At 39.1% G+C, this 20,308-nt stretch overlaps 1 protein-coding gene across 1 annotated transcript; it reads right to left on the reverse strand.

Moving 5' to 3' along the window:
* Nucleotides 1–6,586: 6,586 nt before the first annotated feature.
* Nucleotides 6,587–20,058, reverse strand: OCIAD2 (OCIA domain containing 2). Its single transcript, XM_079305581.1, has 7 exons — nucleotides 16,737–20,058; nucleotides 14,297–14,387; nucleotides 13,294–13,347; nucleotides 11,437–11,484; nucleotides 10,334–10,439; nucleotides 9,050–9,137; nucleotides 6,587–6,672 (listed from the first exon to the last, which is right to left on the reverse strand). Exons 1-6 carry the CDS (start codon nucleotides 16,794–16,796, stop codon nucleotides 9,056–9,058), a joined length of 441 nt encoding a protein of 146 aa, XP_079161707.1. The 5' UTR covers nucleotides 16,797–20,058; the 3' UTR covers nucleotides 6,587–6,672; nucleotides 9,050–9,055.
* Between the last annotated feature and the right edge of the window lie 250 nt (nucleotides 20,059–20,308).

Genomic DNA, 20,308 nt, shown 5'->3' on the forward strand with positions numbered 1-20,308 from the left:
GTCAAGGAATGTTGTTCTCCTTGAGGTAGCATTGTGTATTGATAGCATTTTTAAATTTAATATAAAGCTTTCATTCTGTTGCATTTAGTTACTCTCAGAGGACATACGTTTTTTGTACTTAAACAAGTTTGGTTTCCTGTCAATCAATTTAAAATTCTTTTGATTTCACACCCTTTGTACATTAATGCAGGAGAGTTCACAATCATAGCTGTTAATTTAGTAGGGATTTGGGAAGCGATGTTTTGTAAAAGTTGGGTCACAATCAGTTTGCTGTAACAATGTGTATGTTGAGTCCCTCTTCACTAAACAGTCATGGGAATTCAATCTTTTTCCTTTCCTTTTCCTGCATATCTTCCATTAGTACCCCCTTGTTTCACAGTGAGCCTCTACACTCTCATGGTTTCGTAGCAGCTACCCAGTCATCCATGAGTAGCTTGCTCATACTGCACTTCCATGACTTTTGGGAATTTTTAACTGAAACCAAGTGTCTTGGAGCTGACAGCAGGGTTACTGTTGCTGGGAGCAACATGACTAGATGTACAGAACAATGGTGTTAAAAAATACTTAAAAGTTTTCCTACGGACCATCATACCTATATATTTGTCAATAGTTGTGAATTCACTCAATGTTTACTATACAGCTAAATAAATTTTCTTCCTCAAATGAAAAATAACATTAAAAAATTAACTTTTATACCTTAAATCAAACACCAGGAAAGGAATTTGAATGCTTCACTATGAGTGTTTCTTTAAAAACCCCTATAAAATATTTGTTTTCACAGTTTCTTAAAAATAAGCAGGCCAGTTTAAAGGAGCTGGTAGCTTATCCCCAAGTTCATTGTTATTAATGTACATGAACACAGAGCAGAGGGTTGCAAAAATGTGCCTCAGCTCTTTCATAGCTGGTAACACTATCAAAAATCCTGCCTTTCCCCAAATTAATAGGCTTGTTTAGAGCCCCAAGTAGGTACTAATCTGACCTTTGCAGGGTTTTTTTCCTACTGAAGTTGTTTGGAACACAGCTACATGGAAAAGTGTAAATGAAAAGTGATTTGATTTGATTTGATTTGATTTGATTTGCTTAATGAAAGCTAAGCAGATTTGCAGAAACCTGGGGAGATCATTAGTATTCCAGATTGAACCCACAACTTTCTTGCCTCCTTGAGATTCAAGAAGAAATCCTCACTTGTCCACTCTGCTGGAAGCTGAAAGAAAGTTTGTTCTCCTCATGGGGGACTTTTGTTAGTGGCCCTGAGTGAGGACCTTGCCCAGTTGCAAGTTCAGCTCAGTTCCTTGGCTCTCATAAACACACCAGACCTGCCATAAGAAGGCTTTGCTTGCAGCCCAATCTTCCTGGCTCACAAACAGAATAAATTGTCTGTAATCTCTTATGAGAAACAGGGGGTCTAAAAATATCCTTTTACTTTTTGCAATTTAGTTTTCTATTAACTTGTTAGCAGAAATCCACAAATCCTTGGATTTTAATCTCAAGGCAACGACTGGGACAATTTGCATCCCATTATAGTTTCAGAACCTACCCCTGGGTTTGTGCTAGTCCAGCACAGCCAGTGCAGGCTTGGACACAAATAGACCTCAAGTTTATACTTTCAAAACTAAAAAGCAAGTGCCTGGTATGAGCTTCTTTCATAATGTGATGCTGCAGTAAACAGAAAAAGGATATAAGATAAAGACACTGCACAGTCATCTGATACAATGAAAGGGGAAAAAATTCTTAAGATGAAGGAGAAATGGAGAGTTAGATTTCCTTTGCCAAAACTCTAAAATTCATAGTCTATAACCTTTGTGTTGCTGATGACATAGGACTCCATTTTCAGGATATGAAGTCTTGTATGAACAGCTTCTAAAACCCAAAATTTTCGATTCATTCCTTACACAGAATGATACACATTCTTTTCTACTTCTACTAACCCACACAGGAAGCACGTTTCTAGTGCATTAGATTTTTATTTTAATTACAAAGCTAAAGTTAGCTTCTTTATAAATCTAATGCTGCCAAAATAAATAATTTTGTTTGGATTAATTTGGTACTTTAAATACAATTATTAATCAACCTGTGAAGTGTCAGGAGGAGAGGAGTGGAGCGGTGCAGAGTGGGGGAAGCCGAGCTGCTGGAGCTGCTATGAGCAACACAGCACTACGATCTACTGGATCATAGAATCAGAGTGGGAGTGAGTAAAATGCAAGGGTTTGCTGCTGGGAAAGGTTTCCTGTGAGTGTCACAGATGTGACAATGTAGAAGGAAGTATGCTTGGGCATGTCCAGCCCAGCCCTGGCAGACCTCAGCCTCCAGCTGGCTGAGTGAAGGACAGGTTTGAAGTGTGCCTATGAGAGGAAGTATTAAAGATCTCTTGCTCTGAAATACCTGAGCTTGCTGATGTGCCTGAGCACAGGCTGCAGAAAGGTCAAAACGCTCACAGGTAAGAAGAAAAAGTTCAAAATTCAGGTAAGTGGGGTGTTTCTATGCAAGAAGTTGGAAGTGTCATTGCTCTCAAACAATCTGAATGCCAAAGACAGTAGGAAGAGTGTCCACTACCACCCTTAGTTCTTTTTCACTCTTCATCTTCAGAGGAAGTTGCTCTATTGTAATTAAAATAATTTAAAGGTGTGTTTTCTCAGGAATCGTGAATCTTGTGCTGTCTGCACATGAAGGTGTTTCAGTCTCCAGTTCTAGATATGACCCCTACCTGGAGTTTAGTTCATTTGGCAAGGCTCTTAACTTGGTTTCTCAATAGCTGTAAGAATATAAGAATCACCATGATTGTCACCCTGTCTCCCCCACTGGCTAGTGATCCTTCTGGAAGGAGATCTTCACAGGTGCCCATTCCTGTCCTTCACTGATCAGAGCTGTGCAATTTCCTGACCCAAAGGCTGCATTTGGATGATGCAAATGCAGCCAAGTCTCTGTGTAGGTCATGTCTTTTGGAGCTATTTTGTTTGCTTCTACCATATCCTGTGGCAAGAATGCCCCTGGTGGAATTCTGCTGTGTAAAGAAGAGTTTCTTTTTTGTTTGGTTTAAATCTGATTTCACTGAATGCTGATGCATTTTGATTTTACAAAAACAGCAATTTCTTGCTCCCTATTTACCTTTCACTCTTTTACAGACATAGTAATCCTCACGTTGATATGTTTTCAGCCTGGAAAGTGAATTGCCTAATCTCTTGAAACCACTTTGTATTTCTGGTCATTCTCTTTAATTTTTCTTTCTCCTGTTTCTCTGTGTTGTACAATTTTTGGGATGCACTGGAAGCACCATAATATTCAAAGTGAGGGCATGCCATAGAATTGCTCTGTAGTCTAAATCTATTTTTTTCCCTGGGAGTCGCTAATGTTCTACTTGCCTTTTGGCTGTCATAGACCACTAATCCTATGTCTTGCAAGTATGCAAAATGACACCCAGGTCCCTGTACTGAAAAAGTCAGAGTAATTTAAAACCAACTGTTTGATGCAGTTAATATTTTTCTCCATGACTATGAAGCTTATTAGTCAGCCTCTCATATGAAGATTTTTTTTCCTAGCTCTGTAATTTTGTCATCAAGAAACACTTGTGTTTTCCTTTTTCAGATTATCTGTTAAAATGTTGACCAGATGCCCCCTAACATGTCCCCAAATGCCCTCTCAGGCATTCCATATTTTAAACAGTCTTGGGAAGTCTCATTTATTTCCTGGAGAACCTTACTTTTTTGAGGGACTTACTAGAAAAAAAAACCCCAAAGCAAAAAATCCTCCATATCCATACAATATACAAGTGGCTTAGCATTTCAAGGATGTGGAATTACTGCAATACTGATATCAGAAGTTGGATCCTTTTTTTTTGTCCTCTCAAATGTATTTTTGTGTGTGATGCCTCCTCTCCTATTACCTGTTGTTGCATAGCATGCCCTGTTCTCTCATTCTTCTCCAAAAATTCAATAAAATCAGCCCCAAATCTTGTTTTTGATGGGGACTTAAAAAAACGTGGATAGTAAGCTTTCATGTCCCTTTCATCCCCAGTTTTAGAAGACAATTATAGACCAGCTGGCTTATCTAGAGTCCACCTAAGGATTTAAACAGGAATGTGCTGTTTTCAACCTTCAATTGCTTTCTCTTCTAAAACACTTTTTTAAAAAAATTGGAGTGAATACCATATTTGTAAAATGAATGCCAACAGCTAATACAAAAGTCTGCAAAGATAAGCAGTCTATTGCAGTTGTTTGAGGTTAATGTCACTGTAGCTTTCCTCTTGCACCCTTTTTCTAGCCATATTGTCATAAAGTGCATAGAGGCTTATATATACAGCTTCTCACTCTGTGTGTGTCACAGCTGAAGGAGGTATTTTGTGTAGCAAGTATGTGGACTTCACCTAAACCTAAGCTGTGATATGCCTAAGCACACAGTTAACTCCCTTGTCTCTGAGTGAAGAAAACAAGTTCTACTTTCCAAATATAAATGACTCACTCACAGGAAGCTGTGTAAGTTCATTGGATTTTTTTAGCCTTTTCCTAACATCTTTGCCAAAGGGGAACATACAGCCTATTATCAGTGTAAGAAAACACTAAGAAAATTTTAGTTTATCTTTGCAAGGTCAACTGTTTTTCCTCCCAGAGACCTCTTCCCCTCTAATTAAAGAAGCAACTGATTACTTCAAATCTTTCCCTGTTTTTTGATAGGTCACTCCTAAATTCAATGTATTCAACTTCTGCTTCGATTAAAAATAAATTCTTTAACCTGCTTGTGTGGAATGCACAATAGTAGTGGCCAACAAAGATTAGCTCATTAAACGGCACATAATTACTACAAAACAGCTGCTTTTAAAGACCTCCAAAACACAGTTTGCCCATTACTTGTGCTCATTTTTCCTTTGATATGCATAAATTTAGTGCTAATACATCTCAGATTCACAAACTACCTTTTCTCATACCTGTACCACAGTAACTCATGAACTTGGATCAAATCAGCCTTTTGCAAAGTATGGAAACAAAGTCAGAAAAAAAGGAGACAAGAAATTTTATTTATCAGTATATTCATTGCAGAACAATAATCTAAAATAAAAAATTACCAAAATTACATTCAAAGCAAAGTTCGGTAGCTAAGTTGTAATCTCAAGAGGTAATACTGAGCACAAGAACAACCTCTGCAAGATCCTCTGTCACACACATCACTCTCCTTGGTGTCACCTGGATGTAATGGCTTCCCTCAGATAACCCAGGCACAACTAACCTTGGTGCAGCTTCTGGCTGTTACCTGGACAGAAGATGACAGATGAAGGGGAAGCAGCTCAGACATGTCACCATGCAAGTTTTGGTGGCTGTCACTGTACACCCGTGACAATTGCATGATTTTCACAAAGGAGGTGGCCTTCTCTGTGGGTGTTTAACTCCCTCTCCCTGGAGCCCCTGTGGAAAGCTCTCCAAGGCTCACCTGCCTGTACACATCACTGCTGTCTATCCCTGCCTCCAATTGAAAGCACTGTGGAAAAATACGCTAAAAAAGTAACAAGTGTAAAATTGAAGCCCCTGTTGAGACAGGGGTTCTTGTAGCTCAAGAACTCAAGAGGCTAAACACCAAGTAGAAAAATATATAATCTTATTGTAAAGAAAAGAGCAGGGAGGCTAGTCAGTCTAACCCTTCCCCTTCTGCCTGGTGGCTGCTTGGCTAGAAAAGGCTATCCAAGTGCTTTATCAGGGAGTTGAGTAGTCAGTCTAATCACTTTGTCAAATCAAGAATGTCTTGTGTGTTTACTAACCAATTAGTAGTTACATGATACTTTACCATACTATATATTTTGCTTGCAAAATTTCATTGTGTCCAGGTAAAGATGCCCATAGAAGCTAGTTCAAAAGAGGGAACCTAACCATTAGCATAGTATAAAAGCAAACAGAAAAAGCCCACAGTCTTCACTGATTGTGAAGCCCAAACTTTTCAGTAGCTGTGCATTTATTTCCTGTGAAAGCCATCACTATGCTTAGGGTAAGTGCCTGCTTTTGATTTCCTGAGATGTTTCATGGAAGACTGTGTGTCTTGCTGTTTGTAGAGAGCATGTGCCATCTAGGTTTGGGTTTTTTTCAGCATCTGGTGGCCTCAGATTTTGTGCAACCATAAACTGTTCCAAAATATTGTGTGTTCATGAATGTGGCACAGTTTTGGTATCCCTGGCAAAACAAATGTTTGTGAAAAGTTGGCTTATAGAAAGCTGGTTCAGCACAGTAACTGCAGTCTGACAATACCCTGAATTTGGTACTCTTAAAGTACTCCATAACCAAGGGGTCAGCTCACAGACTGAACAGCTGCTTCACTGTGCAAACCATTTAAACATCCTCACACCCTTTCCGTTTGACATAGACAAACATTCCAACATAAACCACTTGTCTGTTACACAAAGTATTGCTAGCATCTAAATACAATATACAAATGTAATTTTTCAGCACTAAGAGCTAAATTGCACTGGAGAGAGGAAAATAAACCACCACATGCTGAAAAGAGAGGAGTGTATTTCAAAATGTGCATTTAAAAGAAGTGGTATTTAGTACAAACAGAACTATGTAAAAATATGCAACTATTTCAAATAAGTACACTTATACCAAAGAGAGAGAATCACAAAATTATTATTTCTATTCTTCAGGAAAGTGCCTTGAAAGAAGATGGTCCATAAGGTTTTTATCATGTTCACCACATCTGTAAACAGAATAAAAGGACTTGTTATTTATGTAAGTGCCACCTTGCTTTCAATGTGAAACGTAGAGCCTCTTGGTGATTTCTCTGAGAACATTCCAGAATCCCTGAGGATAAATGACATTACCTTTGTATTCCTAAACATGAATACAATTTTATCTGGGTGGTCCTCCTAGGTACTGACAGAGCTTGCACCACACGCTTGGCTTGCTAGTAGCAAGATGTGCTCAGTAGGGAGTCTGCACATTTTTAGAGCACAGCATGCTAAATTAAGAAGTTTTACCAAAACATAGAGATGTTTAACAATACAATGCTTACAGTACTTCTTTTCCTAAGTTTCTAAAACCTGCCCATGAAAATTGATTTCTAACAAACTCAAAATACCACACTGCCCCAAATATAATGGCTTTTCCATTAGAGCATTTAGAACTTTTAAGAAATACACTTACCTTATATTTGTTTTCAAACTAAGTTTCTGACTAAGCTTTCAAGCCCTTTAAACAACCAAATAAGAAGACCTAAGCTGCTGGTAAAATGTGAAGCACTCAAGGCCTCTGATGAACATATGAGCTGAAGCAGGGAACAGGTTCCACAGCAGAAATTTCAGGACCCCTTACAGAAAGAAAACAAGGAGAGGGGTCTGTGGCCTCCTGTGTTCTTCCCCTCAAAAAGCTGCAAGGCTTCTTTTTATTTGAGACAATTTGGGTATTATTTAAAAGCTAATTGGTACTCGCACACCAGAAAAAATACTGCCAGCTCACAGAGGAATGCTGAAAAATAAAATGTGTTTGAATTGAAGGTTCAGCAAGCTGCAGCTATGACAAACAGCAGAGATAAATACCACAATAAATATTTGATTCCTCTACACAGGTAATTGCTAGTAAGTGACCATTCTCAATTAAATATGCTTTGGAGGTCCTTATTTGAAATAAGTGAGCCTACATAGGCATTTGTTTAAAACAAAATCTTCAAAAGCAGTTCATCAGCACAATATTGCAAGAGGTTAATTAAGCTCATAGGTGCTAATGGATTTAGAGTGTTGTTTTTTTCAGAGTTATCTCTGGTTCACTCCCTCCTTCATGCTGACACTGGTAAGAAACTCTTCTGAATGTTTTGGGGAATTTTTTACCCCTGTCCTTGTACCAAACTAGAGCAGAGAGCTGCTCTGCAGGGCCAGCTCATTTAACAATCTCTATAGTTGGCACAAGAGATGCAGTGCTTCTTTTGGCACAACCCTATTAGGTGAGCCTAAGCCAAACTGCATTTTCTGCTACTGGCTGAGCACCTGCAGCACTTGATATAAAATGTAGAACCAGTAGCAAAGCTGATTAAAATCAGGACTTTATTCTAATGGCTTCTTTAAGGACTCTGAAAACTCTTTTCAATCCCCACCGCCACAATGTATTGCATAGTAAAAGTCTATCAAAATCTCTCTTCTGGGCAAGTAAACAGGTTCTGATAGGATATTCCTCCTTACAGACTGTCTGTGGGGAAAGTATGAAGGAGATCATTACCAATATCCTTGTCTAAATTCCTACATAATATAGGCTAGACTTAATCCAACAATTTCTGCATCAGACTTCTGTTCTTAGCTGTAAAAACTCCCATGGCAGGGTTTCAAACAGGCCCTCTGCTCTCCTCTCTTGCAGGCAGCCAAGCTATTTGCAAACACTTTCACACATTCTCCTGCCTGTGAGAAATGTAGGCCAGTTTACCACAAACAGAAAGTGTGAAAGCATTCTTAAAAAATCAGCTGCTGGCTTGTTTTTCATAGAATGCAAGTCCTTTTAAACACTCCCCTACCTTCTACCCTGCAAACCCTCCTTTTTCACAAAAGGAACTTCCCCCGTTCTGGGATGAGAACATAAGCCATGTCCCCTGCCCCACCACAGCAGACTGCTCTTGCAGCACTATTATGCTGTCCCATAAGGCTCTAGCCAAATTGTAGTACTGAATGAAAAAAACCCCACACCCAGCTCTGTCTGCTTCTAGTTATCAATATTTCAATGCCTTTCTAAATATCAACATAACCCATGATTATTCGATTCTTAAGTAAAACAAGCTGGAAATTGAAAGGAGTGGTATTTGTTTTAATACAAGCAGTCAATCCAAATTAATTCCACTTAGGTCAATCAGCAATACTCAGCTACAGCTAAAGCGAAAAAATCCTCAGAGATGAGGGATTTAAAATTAGCACTCAAGTTATGTAATGTAAAAACTAAGAAACAAAAATTAACGACAAATTACAGATACAGAATATTTCCTTGGATTTTGATTCATTATTAAAATATTTCACTATATTGTTCAAAAGAAGAATACCACTCTACATGGAAAACAACATGACTTTAATTAAAAAAAAACCAAAAACTAAGTTGCCTACCTGGGACTAAGATGTTGAAGGATTTGTACCTTCTCTCTCATTCGATCCTGATTTTTCTTTACATTCTTTGCAAGCATGATGGCATTTCCTACAATATTAAAAGCAAACAAAACATTGAAGAATTTTGCTGGATTTCTTCCAATACAACCACATAGCATGATGGCAAAAGTTCTTGATTAAGTAATCTCTTGCCTATATTCCCCAATTTTTGTAATATAGGATATAAACTGCAAAATATGACTTCTAAATGTCTCAGCTAATAAATGCTCATCAATTAGTATTAAGTACTCCTTCTAGAAATTGCCAGGATATAACAGGATTTCCTAAGCAGTAAAAGACAGTCCTTGCCATTGTACCTATGAGCAAACTGAGCTAGGAGTAAGGTGTATAACATTTTGTGTAATACCAAGTATATACTTTGTTGTGTGGGAGAAGAATACAAGTAGTGACATACATGAACAATGAAGAAGCTTCTCATTATCAGGCATTTTTAATAACTCATGCTAGACTGGGGGCAAGATGTGGAAAGACAAAGGAGAATGATTTTTTGCATAGGATTTTTGGAAAAGTGCTTTGTGAGTGAACGGTTTATACCAGAAGCCATATTGGGAATGGAGAGTGTAACAGGCAGCTGAAGGAGGAGCTGGGAAGGAAGCCAGAGTCTGATTTGATGTGAAGGAAGACTTCATGTGAAATTGAGAAAACAGCAACGAAAACATGGAGGCACCAGGTGACAGAAGTCAACCACTGAAATCTATCTATGGTTAGAGGTGTAAGGTGGACAAAGCAGTTGGACTCTCAGTTTGCACTCTTCATGGCTTGGCACGACAGCAAGAGATTGGGCAAAGCCACAGAGGAGAGGGAGATTGGAATATGGGTTGAGATTGACATTGTTGTTAAAACATGAGAACATTATAAAAAAATCTGTAGTATATTTGGCATGAGGTATGTTCCAAAGGAAGACTCAAAGGATCGAAGTGATAACATGGGCAATCTTAGCATGATACTAGATGAAAAGAAAATTAGTAACTGTTGTCACATCACACCTGAAAGTACAATAATTTCATTTAAAACACAGATATCCAAGTAATAGGTATTACAGTGAGTTTAATTTGCATTTTCTAAAGAACGTGCAGGAGTTTTTAATACTACAATATACAGCCTAAGACTATGACTAGTACCTCAGGATCTGATCACAGAATTTAAATTCATAGTTTTGCTGCATATAATTTTTAAAATATTTTTTATTTTAATCTAGGCTTAATAGTTTAAATTAGCACAGACCTTTTTTGTTGTTGACCACATGGTGCAATACCAATTTTCTGAAACTTTCTTTGGCATTCTCCCATGTATGACATCTTTCCAATGGCATAACCCAAAAAACCAGCAACTACAGAGACAGGTAACAAAACATTGTTAAATAGCAGTTTAAAACAGGAGTGTGCTATTGGATCCATTTTAATCATATAGCAAATTGTATACCACATCTTCTCAGAAGATGTCACAAACACATGTGAAGTTATACAGGGTTTATGGGGTGAATTCAGTAAACTACTGAAAATTGGTTACCTATCATGAAAGAGTGCAACTGGTCCAAAATAATTGATACAGAAAAAAGATACAATATTCCTGCATACAGGAAAAGGATACAATATTTAGAGGACCCAGTTACAGAAAATAAAAAAAATTAATTATGTCAGCACTAATTGTTCTTGCCTTTGACTGCATACCATGGTTTACTTCTAATGATTACACTTTTAACACCAACTTGTCTGGCCTTCTAAGAAGCTAGAACATCAGCCTGCCATACTGTTGCACTGTGGTTTTCACTCACTAGAGTCAGAATAAAAGATTACTTCAATGTCCTTGATTTTCTGCTGAATTTCTGCTGAAGAGGGAATCAATTAAATTTCTTGTCATTTATGAGCTACCTTACTGTACTGAAGTTTCTGTGCTTCTATTTGTTTTCTTTGTCAATCCATGGTTCTGAATTAGACAGTTGAGATCAATCAAATAAACACATGAAAAGGACCATACTATTTTATATATTATGGCATTGTGAGTTCTTCATAGCATAAATAGTGCAATCTGCCAAGCATCAATGAGGCTTATATAATTTATAAAACAAAACTTGAAACCAGAGTTTATAACAATATGAGAGACTGCATTACATAAATGTCAGCTGCTACTTATATTTACACTATAAGAATCTTGTTTCATACATTTATTTTTAAACACATCAGAAATCTGATTTCCTAATCTGCTGGGGTAACATATAAATTCAAAAAAATTAAAATTTTTGAAAGAAATTCAGAGAGGTGCATCTAAGGTCTGCATATTGCCTGTAAAGAACCTTTTCTTTCCTTTTAGAATTGGGTACAACTTACTTGCCATCTTGGGGTATGGACCAAATCTTGGGCTTGCTGAGAAAATGCCTACGATAAAAAGAAATAGAAAGCTTATTCACTTGAGGAACTCATCAGCACTCAAAATCAGTGCATTAATTTTCCTACAGCTTTTGCATTTCTTAAGGTGAGGATGGTATGAAGTCCACTCACTCAGATTTCAGTACATCAGAAATGTACATAGTACATTTCTATTCCACTAGTTTTTAGTGCATATGTTTTGGGACAGCCTAGAGTCATAGCAGAAAGAGAATCTGGACTTTGCAGGATTCAGTTCAGGCAGGACTTCAGAGTGTAAACCAACATGAAAGCAGCATGCCTGCCACTAGCGACACCTGCAGCACTGCAGAGGAAGTGATGGTGGCTTATGTTTCAGCACAAACCAACCCTGCATATAAAATAGCAAAATTAAATCTCTTACACAGGGTCCACCTCCTTGTGCTGTAATAAGTAGGATGAAACTTTTCTTTGGTAACTTTCTGTGGCTGTCAATTAAAACTGTACCACTGGTATCTAGCCTTCTCCTCTGGAGAAGAAATATCACATTTTGGCCTTTGTGAGGAGAATACAGTGTGCTAAACAAGAAAAGCAAAAATTGATCTTTAGCTTTTCCACCAAAATCCACATTCCCCCAGTTAATCTCAGAGGGTGAATCCAGTTTTCCTCTGAGAACTATGTGTCTGGCAGAGGCACGCCATGCTGCGGAGGAGGGCTCCACACAGCAAGATTACCGCAGCAAAGGGAGGGGAAGTGAACACTGGTTGCACTGTTACATGCATTTAGACAGTAATAATGAGGCTCAGAAGCTCTGGAATGTTCTAGAAGCAGGGTGCTGCGTGCAGCCATCAGAAGAAAGTATTTAGACAGAGGAGTATTCAGCCTGTGCTAAGCACAAGGACCTTTGCCCACTGTGATCTATGCAATTTTATATTGGGGAGGGAGAAACAAAAGTGTTGTTTGTTTCTAATCACCCCCCTCCAATTGTTGACACACAGTAATGATTATTTAATAAGGGCATTTGTTATTTCACAGCTGATCAGAAACATCCAAGTACAATGAACAGAAACTGAGAAGAGCACCTGGTGCCAGAGGCTGGCATGTTAGCTACAGAGAGCCCCAGTGCCCCTCCTATCACTACTCACAAATTTCAAATGTGCAGTCCTTCTTTGACCACCCTCTTACTCCTTCCCTCCGTCTCCCTACAAGCTCATAGATCAAGGATGGAATAGGGAACCCACATCAGCCTCTTGTGATATAGCTTAGCAGACTTCAGGGTGGATGCCCCTCATTCTTTCCCCAAAACACCAACCTCAACCTTATACATAGTCCAGATCCCCAGCAGGGAAACTGAAGGTGCCATGTGTAGAACCAGGCTCATCCACCACATAAACAGAATACAACTTTCTTTTGTGTTAGCCTGCAGACTGTGAGCCATCCCTACAGAAAGCTCTCTGTCTCCTCACTTTGGCAGTACTCCTTGTCCCTTTGCACCAAAGCTGTAATCATATTGATACATGGTCACTGTAAAAACATTGTCAGCATTTTCAAATAAAACAACAGTTAGAGCTACAGTACCCAACTCCAATGCCCCTGCTGGGTTGCACAATGCTCTGCCCTACAAGTTGCCCCAGTGAAGACTCTACTCAAATATATGTGATCACAGTGACAAAATCCAGCCACTCGTCTTTGAATCAGTGAATTCTCTTTTCAGTTCATGTTCTTGCAAAAGAATGATTGTGGCAATGCACACATAATAATCAAATCACCATAGCAATGATGGTAATGAGCGAGAAGATATCGATATTGAACAACAGTAATGATGTTTTTTTTAAACTTTACCTTTTGAGATAAGCCCCTGGGTGACAAGCATGGTCCCAAGAGATAAAGGAAGAGCTGTGAAAATTAAAAGAAGAGTAGCTGGTATCAACCAAAATTTGCTATGTATTTGGTAAATACTCTTTTATATGTTAAATGTTTCTGTTTCTAATGTTAAACACATTATTTCTAAACATTAAATTTGCCTACTGTCTTAATCACCTACGACATCTGCTCATTCAGATTATGCTCTCTTCAAAGCAAAGATGTCCTCACACAGTGCTAGACATCAGCCATGCTGTAACATCTGAAGCTAATGCTAAATATATATATTTATATATAATTATATAATTATATATATTATTATATAATATATATTATTATATAATAATATATATAAATATAATATATATAAAATTTATATAATATATAATATATAATATAAAATATATATTATATAATAATATATATTATTATATAATTATATATATATTATATTTAATAATAGTTTCCACCATTTTAATATCTCTTCTAACTACTGCAACATTTGTAATGTCAGCAGCTCCAATGAAATGCTGAAACCCTTTTCAATATTCTCCATTGAGGAAATATGCAATTTAGATACAAACTGAAAATGTGGATGGAAAGGCATTAAAACACCAAGCACTGATCTTCTAGATGTCCTAACATACAAAGAATTTCACAAATCAAAGACACATAGCCATGCCTGCTTTCCATTCAAAGGCAAGGATAAGTATATAACAAAGTAAAACATCCCTAATGTAATAATGGACTTCAAGAATAGAATGAAGTCTACAACTGCTAAAGTTCACATTAAACAAGACCTCAATCCAACCACCTTTACCAACAATTATGCAAATAATTCAATTAAACCTTTAAGAATACAAAGCTTAACTTAACATGACAGTGTTCCAACAAAAAAGCATTCTGCAGACAGTTTTGCACACATACATCAAGAAGTCATTCTATATGCCAAGTGTGGTAAGAATGACTTTGGATCACTCACCTCTATACCAGAAACTTTCATGCTTGCATTCTTTAAGGATCTTTGCAATCTCTTTGTCTTGAATTTGGGAGAGAGGACAAAATATCATTGGCTGAAAGCATAAAGCTGGATTAATTTACTGAATCTCACAGGAAGAAAAAACAATCAATTAAAGAAGACAAATTATTTAAAAAACAAATAAAATACAAAAACCTCCAAGCAAAACTCCTTATTCTGTTGTTAGCAGCGTGATGAAATCTTGATATCCTAATAGAGAAACAGAAAGAACTACACAGGTTTGAAGTTTAAACCACCCATCTTGTTGGTCTTTACTCTCCTAAAATTGCTCAGCTGGGGCTTACCCCAGAAGCATATTGCTTTATATTTGTTAGTTATTTCATTCTCATGAGCTACATTGGAAAGAAATGACAGGAAATAAAGGCAGAGTGGCAGTTTTCAAAAATAAAGTACTTCGCTGTACAGAAGTCAATTACATTCAACAAGAGCAGATTTTGCGAGTAGTTAGAAGATGATCAACATATACTCTGCCAGACTCTCCACTAGTAGAGCTTTCTCTCTGAGCAATTTAAATATATTCATGGCATTAACTGAACTCAACCATACTGGCTTTACCCTAATACAAATCAGGTCTCCAACAGACTTCTTTAAGGTAGCTCTTTTTTCACCCACTGTAATTGTGAGGAAAAAGTGACAGTATTCTTCCCTGCATTCTACTATCCAGGGTACTGACATGTAGACACAAGAAGATTATTTTTCCTTCTTTAAGAAAAGACTCAGTGTTAGCATTTGAAGTGTCGTTACCAGACATATGAGATAAATTGTTGTACTGGCTTCAACCAGACACAAGTTTATTTTCTCCATAGTAACTGGTATGGTGTTAGGTTTGGATTTATGACCAAACCAGTCTTCACAATACAGACATATCTAATTACTGCTGAGTAGATCTTACTCAGAGTCAAGGCCTTTTCTGTTTCTGAGGCTGCCCCACCAGCAAATCAGCTGGGGGTGTAGAAGAATTTGGCAGGGGACACAGCTGGGACAGCTGACCACAGCTGATCCAAAGGATATTCCAATTCCATACCATGACATTGTGCTCAGTAAGAAAAGCCAAGGGAAAGGATGTAATTAAGCTGTCATTAAGTTAAAATTAACTGAAATTTTAACATTTTGCTGTAAAAACACAACATCTTCAAACATATGTATTCTTGAAAGAAAAACTAGACATCATAGAACAAGCAATTCCTTGGAAAAAAGAGCACATTCATCTACAACAGGATTCTATCTCCTTTTATACCTGACTGATCCATGATTTTATAGCCATAATAAATGCATTTATTGGCCATAGTCATACATTTCACATTATAGGTCATTAATAGCTAGCCCTTCTTCAAGCATTGCTCCCACAGAAGTTAATGGTGGTGCTGCTTGGGCAAACAATACAGAATTGTCTCTGCTCCAGACCACAGAGAACCACTTCAAACTGGTTTCAGAGCAAGGTCATAGCAAATACAGTAAAATACAAACAGGTTGACTGAAAGATAAGGAAATTCATGTCAGAGCCCCAAGTGCACCAACAGGCTTTGCAACCTTCTGCCTCCACACACACCCTGCCAGGTGTTTAGTTGCTTGGGCTCAGAGTCAGCTCTAACATGGCACAGTTGTGTAACATCAAGTTGGACTGCTGTGAAAACAGAAAAGCTCAGAAACAGCAGCAAGAAGCTGTGCCCAGGGCCTCTGCCCTTCAGCTCAGGAGCTGTATATAAGCTCAGGTTCTTGCCTTAACTGTGTTGTAGGTATACCATGGAGACCCATACCTTGCCTTGCTAACCTGATCGCCTGGCTTAGCATCAGAATTGCCTGGCAATCACTGAACTGGCTGTAGGCTGACCCTGGTTAATATCACTGGATCTGCTCTCCTCCTCTTTTTGGGTACTGTGGTACTGTGCTCCCTGTATCTGAGCCCCAGCCCCTGCCACCCTGCTGGCACTCGTGCCCCTTCCTTGCAGATCAGCCCAATATTGCTGCCCTCTGGTTAGCAAAAAGTCATACCACACTTAAATTCCTCAATTTCTCCATCAGAGGAGAATATTCATCTTCTGTAGAGCCGTAGACCAGATTCTTGGGCCATACTACTCCCTTCTGCCCTTCAGAACATGTGCATGCAGAACTTGATGGGGACAGGTTGTACGGGACTTGTACTCAGACACCATGGCTATGCCAGCTCATAACTCAGGGCATAAATCAGAACCTTGAGATTCACAACTCCTAGCTCTCTGAGCACAGTGAACCAGGAAAAAATAACACACTGTCCTTTCCTCTCTTCATCTATATACTTCAGCTAACAGACACCTATTTGTCTCTTCAGTAAGAGCAACTGGGGTAAAATCCCAGTTATTCATCAGCAATAACATCAAAATATAAGGGAGGAACCCCAGCTTACCCATCCACGTTGCTTTATTGGAGGTGTCTGACTTCCCTGTTGGACTGTTTCAGAAGACATTGTCTCTTTCCTTGTAGTCTGTTACTGCTCTTGTTCACAGAAGCTGTGCTTGCTATTTTATGCTTGCCTACTTCTCTTTCTTCTAGGTACAAAGGTAAAAAGTCAAGATATCATACTGATACTTGTAAGTCCAATATTCATCTACAAAGAAAACAGGTTTGAACAGGCTGAGTGTATTTTTTACAGCAGATAACGTCCAGTTACCTGATATAGTTTACAGTTTATCAGCAACACAGAGTTGTGTGTAACTTAAACAGGTAAGTCATGAACTACAATTAAATGCTGAATCATGATCTAGTGGAGCATGCTCAATCATAAAGAAATTAAAATATGAGCAAATAACTGAAAACCTTTCTAATTTTTTAATGCACTGCAGGACCAAGAAATAACATCTTTAGTGTGCTGTCCAGAATTACTGAATTATTTCTATCCTCACTGCCATCATCTGAAGCCTGGATTCTATGGGACACACCAGGCAAGCCTATCATAAACCACATCTGTATCTTCAAAAAAACCAATACAGTTACAAACATCTTTTAAAATAATAACACAAAAGAATAAATAGATTCCAAAGAGTTTTAGAGTTGCAATCTTCCATACTTGAGAACTGCACTTGTAGGGAAAAGCAAGAAGGAAACTCATTTATTTCTACAGTAATTCAAACATCTAAATTGTGATTTTTTACCTAGCACTGTGCTGCACGGTGTGGCACTTTATTAACATAGAAGGCACTTCTGCTTTTCTGAAAGTACCTTCTGAGAATCGTGGCACCGAGCAAAACTAAAGTGACTGAGAAGGGCAGAGTCAAATAGAAAAGATATGTAACAATTTATTGACCTAAAGGTTTTTGGCATTCATAATATTACTATATAAACCATTTCCTGCACTTCTTTTGAGGTCAGTTACACAGCTATGAAGTTCAAGCAACGTCTGCTTCACATACACTAGACATTCAGACAGAAAAGCTTTTTTAAGTAATAGAAGCAATATAACCTCCTCTCCCCTTGGTAAAAAAAACTTAAATAAAGCATTGCATTCACACCAATCTGCACTTTATTCTCAGACACCTGCAAAAAATTACAATGATCACTGTGTCTTTGAAAAACCATGAGTTTGTGAACCCATATGAGGAAAGCTCATAGCTCTACACCGTCTTCCTCAATCTGAGAGTAATTTAATTTTCTTCAGTCTCCTGTCACTTAATGCAAAAAAAAGGACAGAAAATATTAGAAAGATGCATAAAACTTTAAAGAGGTTTGTGTCAATCAAAAATGAAGCAATTTTTCTTATTCTTATCTGCTTTCTTATTCTTATCTACTCATAAAGCCTGCTTGTGCAGACGGCTGCATAAAAATAATCACTGGAAACAGTTTCTATCTGCTGCCATAGATTTAAAGTGCTTGTCTTTTTCATGATGATAAAACAGCTGAGTCACAGGAAGAAAATAAAAATTAAATTAAAGAAAAAGAATGGGTATAAATTAAGATCATAAAGATTTGCATTTTGCCACTGGCCTCCTATATTGTCCTAAGTACATGTTTCTCCTGAAGTTATTCAGCTACGCTATTGCTTCGACATAATGAAGAACCCCAAAAATATTTAGCCCTTTAAGCAGCCTCATGGTACATCTCCTACATGGGATGAAAGCTGAAAGCTATAGTGGCAAGAATGAAACAATGAGACAGAGCTGATGTCAACAAAATATTATGCAACCAATTCTTAATATTCATATCTAGCAGACATACTGTCTCCTATGGGAGGAATGTAAAAGAGTTCCAATATTTTAAGGCCCTGTTGTCTTGGAAAGACAAGTGTCACCCCAAAAAATAACTTTATTTCCAATCACTTACTGGAGAAATGTAACTTTCGTATACTTTTCTGTAATACTCATTGCTGTTTTCTCAACCTTATATGCAATTCTTAGAGTAACCATTATGTGTATATGCTGCGAAGAACTCCCCAATTATATTATTCTGTTTAAATGAAATACCTATATAATGCAAGATTAAATCAATGTGGTTTGCAAGGATCAAAACTTATTTGTCTTCTACAAGAAATGTTATGGATAATTTATTCATTTAAAGAAGAAAATTCTAATATTAGGCTACTGAAAAAATATCATTAGAGGTTTGAGTACCTCTAATGGTACTCAAAAAGGAATATGCTACTCAATAAAGTAGCAGTATGCAAGAAAATAACTAAGTTTTTCAAATATGAGAGTTGTCAACTTCATATACTGAGTTTTCAATAAAAGCCTCCTTCTGAATAGGAATAGTAACCCCATAATTTCCAGGACTACTTTGGGGAAGAAATACATGCCAAAATTTCGTGTATTAACTGGTCCACACTGTGGGCTGTGATGCCCAGGGCAGGTACCACTCATCAAAGATTCCTGAGAGGCGCTTCATATTGAGGAAGGTGGGAGACGACAAGACTCAGCATGATCTTTCACACCTATCTGAACTGGCTTTTGTTTTAAACTCGGGCTCTTATTTCAAAGGTGACTTTTACAGAGTAGCTGCACTAGGTAGTCAGTGCCAAGGTCCCTGCCAACAGACTGACAGCAGCATGGGGCTGGAATGCCCCGTGCTTGCTCAGCCCTGCAGCAGCTGCTCAGTGCCCCCGCCCAGGGCAGTGCACACACGGCCTGCACAGAGGATTTCTATCACAGAACCAATTAGGCTGAAAAAGGCCTCTAGGATCATCGAGTCCAACCTCTGACCGAACACCACCGTGTCAACTAAGCACTAAGTTGAACCATGGCACTAAGTGTCACGTCCACCACCTCCCTCCTGGGCAGTCCATTCCAATATCTAATCACTCTTCCTGTGAATAAATTCTTCCTGATATTCAACCTGAACCTCCTCTGGCACAGCTTGAGGCTATGTCCCCTCGTCCTGTCATTACTCGTCTGGGAGAAGAGACCTATCCTCACCTGCTGAGGTGGTTGTAGAGAGCAATAAAGGTCTCCCTGAGCCTCCTTTTCTCCAGGCTAAACACCCGCAACTCCCTCAGCCACTCCTAACAGGACATACTCCAGACGCTTCAGCAGCTCCGTTGCCCTTCTCTGGGCACGCTCAAGCACCCCAGTGTGTTTCCTGGCCTGAGGGCGGCGGCCCTACGGGCCTGAGCACACGCCCCACAGCAGCCGCGCACCGACCCCCGCCTTCCCCCGCCGTGACGCCGGAGAAATCCGGCCCCGCGGAGCCCCTTGGCGCCGACAGGAGGAATCTGACACTCTCGGCCACCAGCCCCGCTTACCTTCCGCGGGCGGCGGAAACGGAATGGACTGGGCTGACCCGGTCGGGCCCGGCTGGCCCCGGAAGCCCACGCGTGCCCGCCTGCCACGCTGAGCCGCGCAGGGGCGGGGGCCGGTCCCCGGCCTGCCGGGCTCCACCGCCACCTCCCGGCTGCCGGGCGCAGAGACACCGGGGCGGCCTGCCCGCAGTGCCCGCCCGGCTCCCCTCGCGCTCCCGCTCCCGCTCCCCTCGTGCCCCGCTCCCCTCGTGCCC

Source organism: Erithacus rubecula, assembly GCF_903797595.1.
Source record: "Erithacus rubecula genome assembly, chromosome: 5".
Taxonomy (NCBI): Eukaryota; Metazoa; Chordata; class Aves; order Passeriformes; family Muscicapidae; genus Erithacus; species Erithacus rubecula.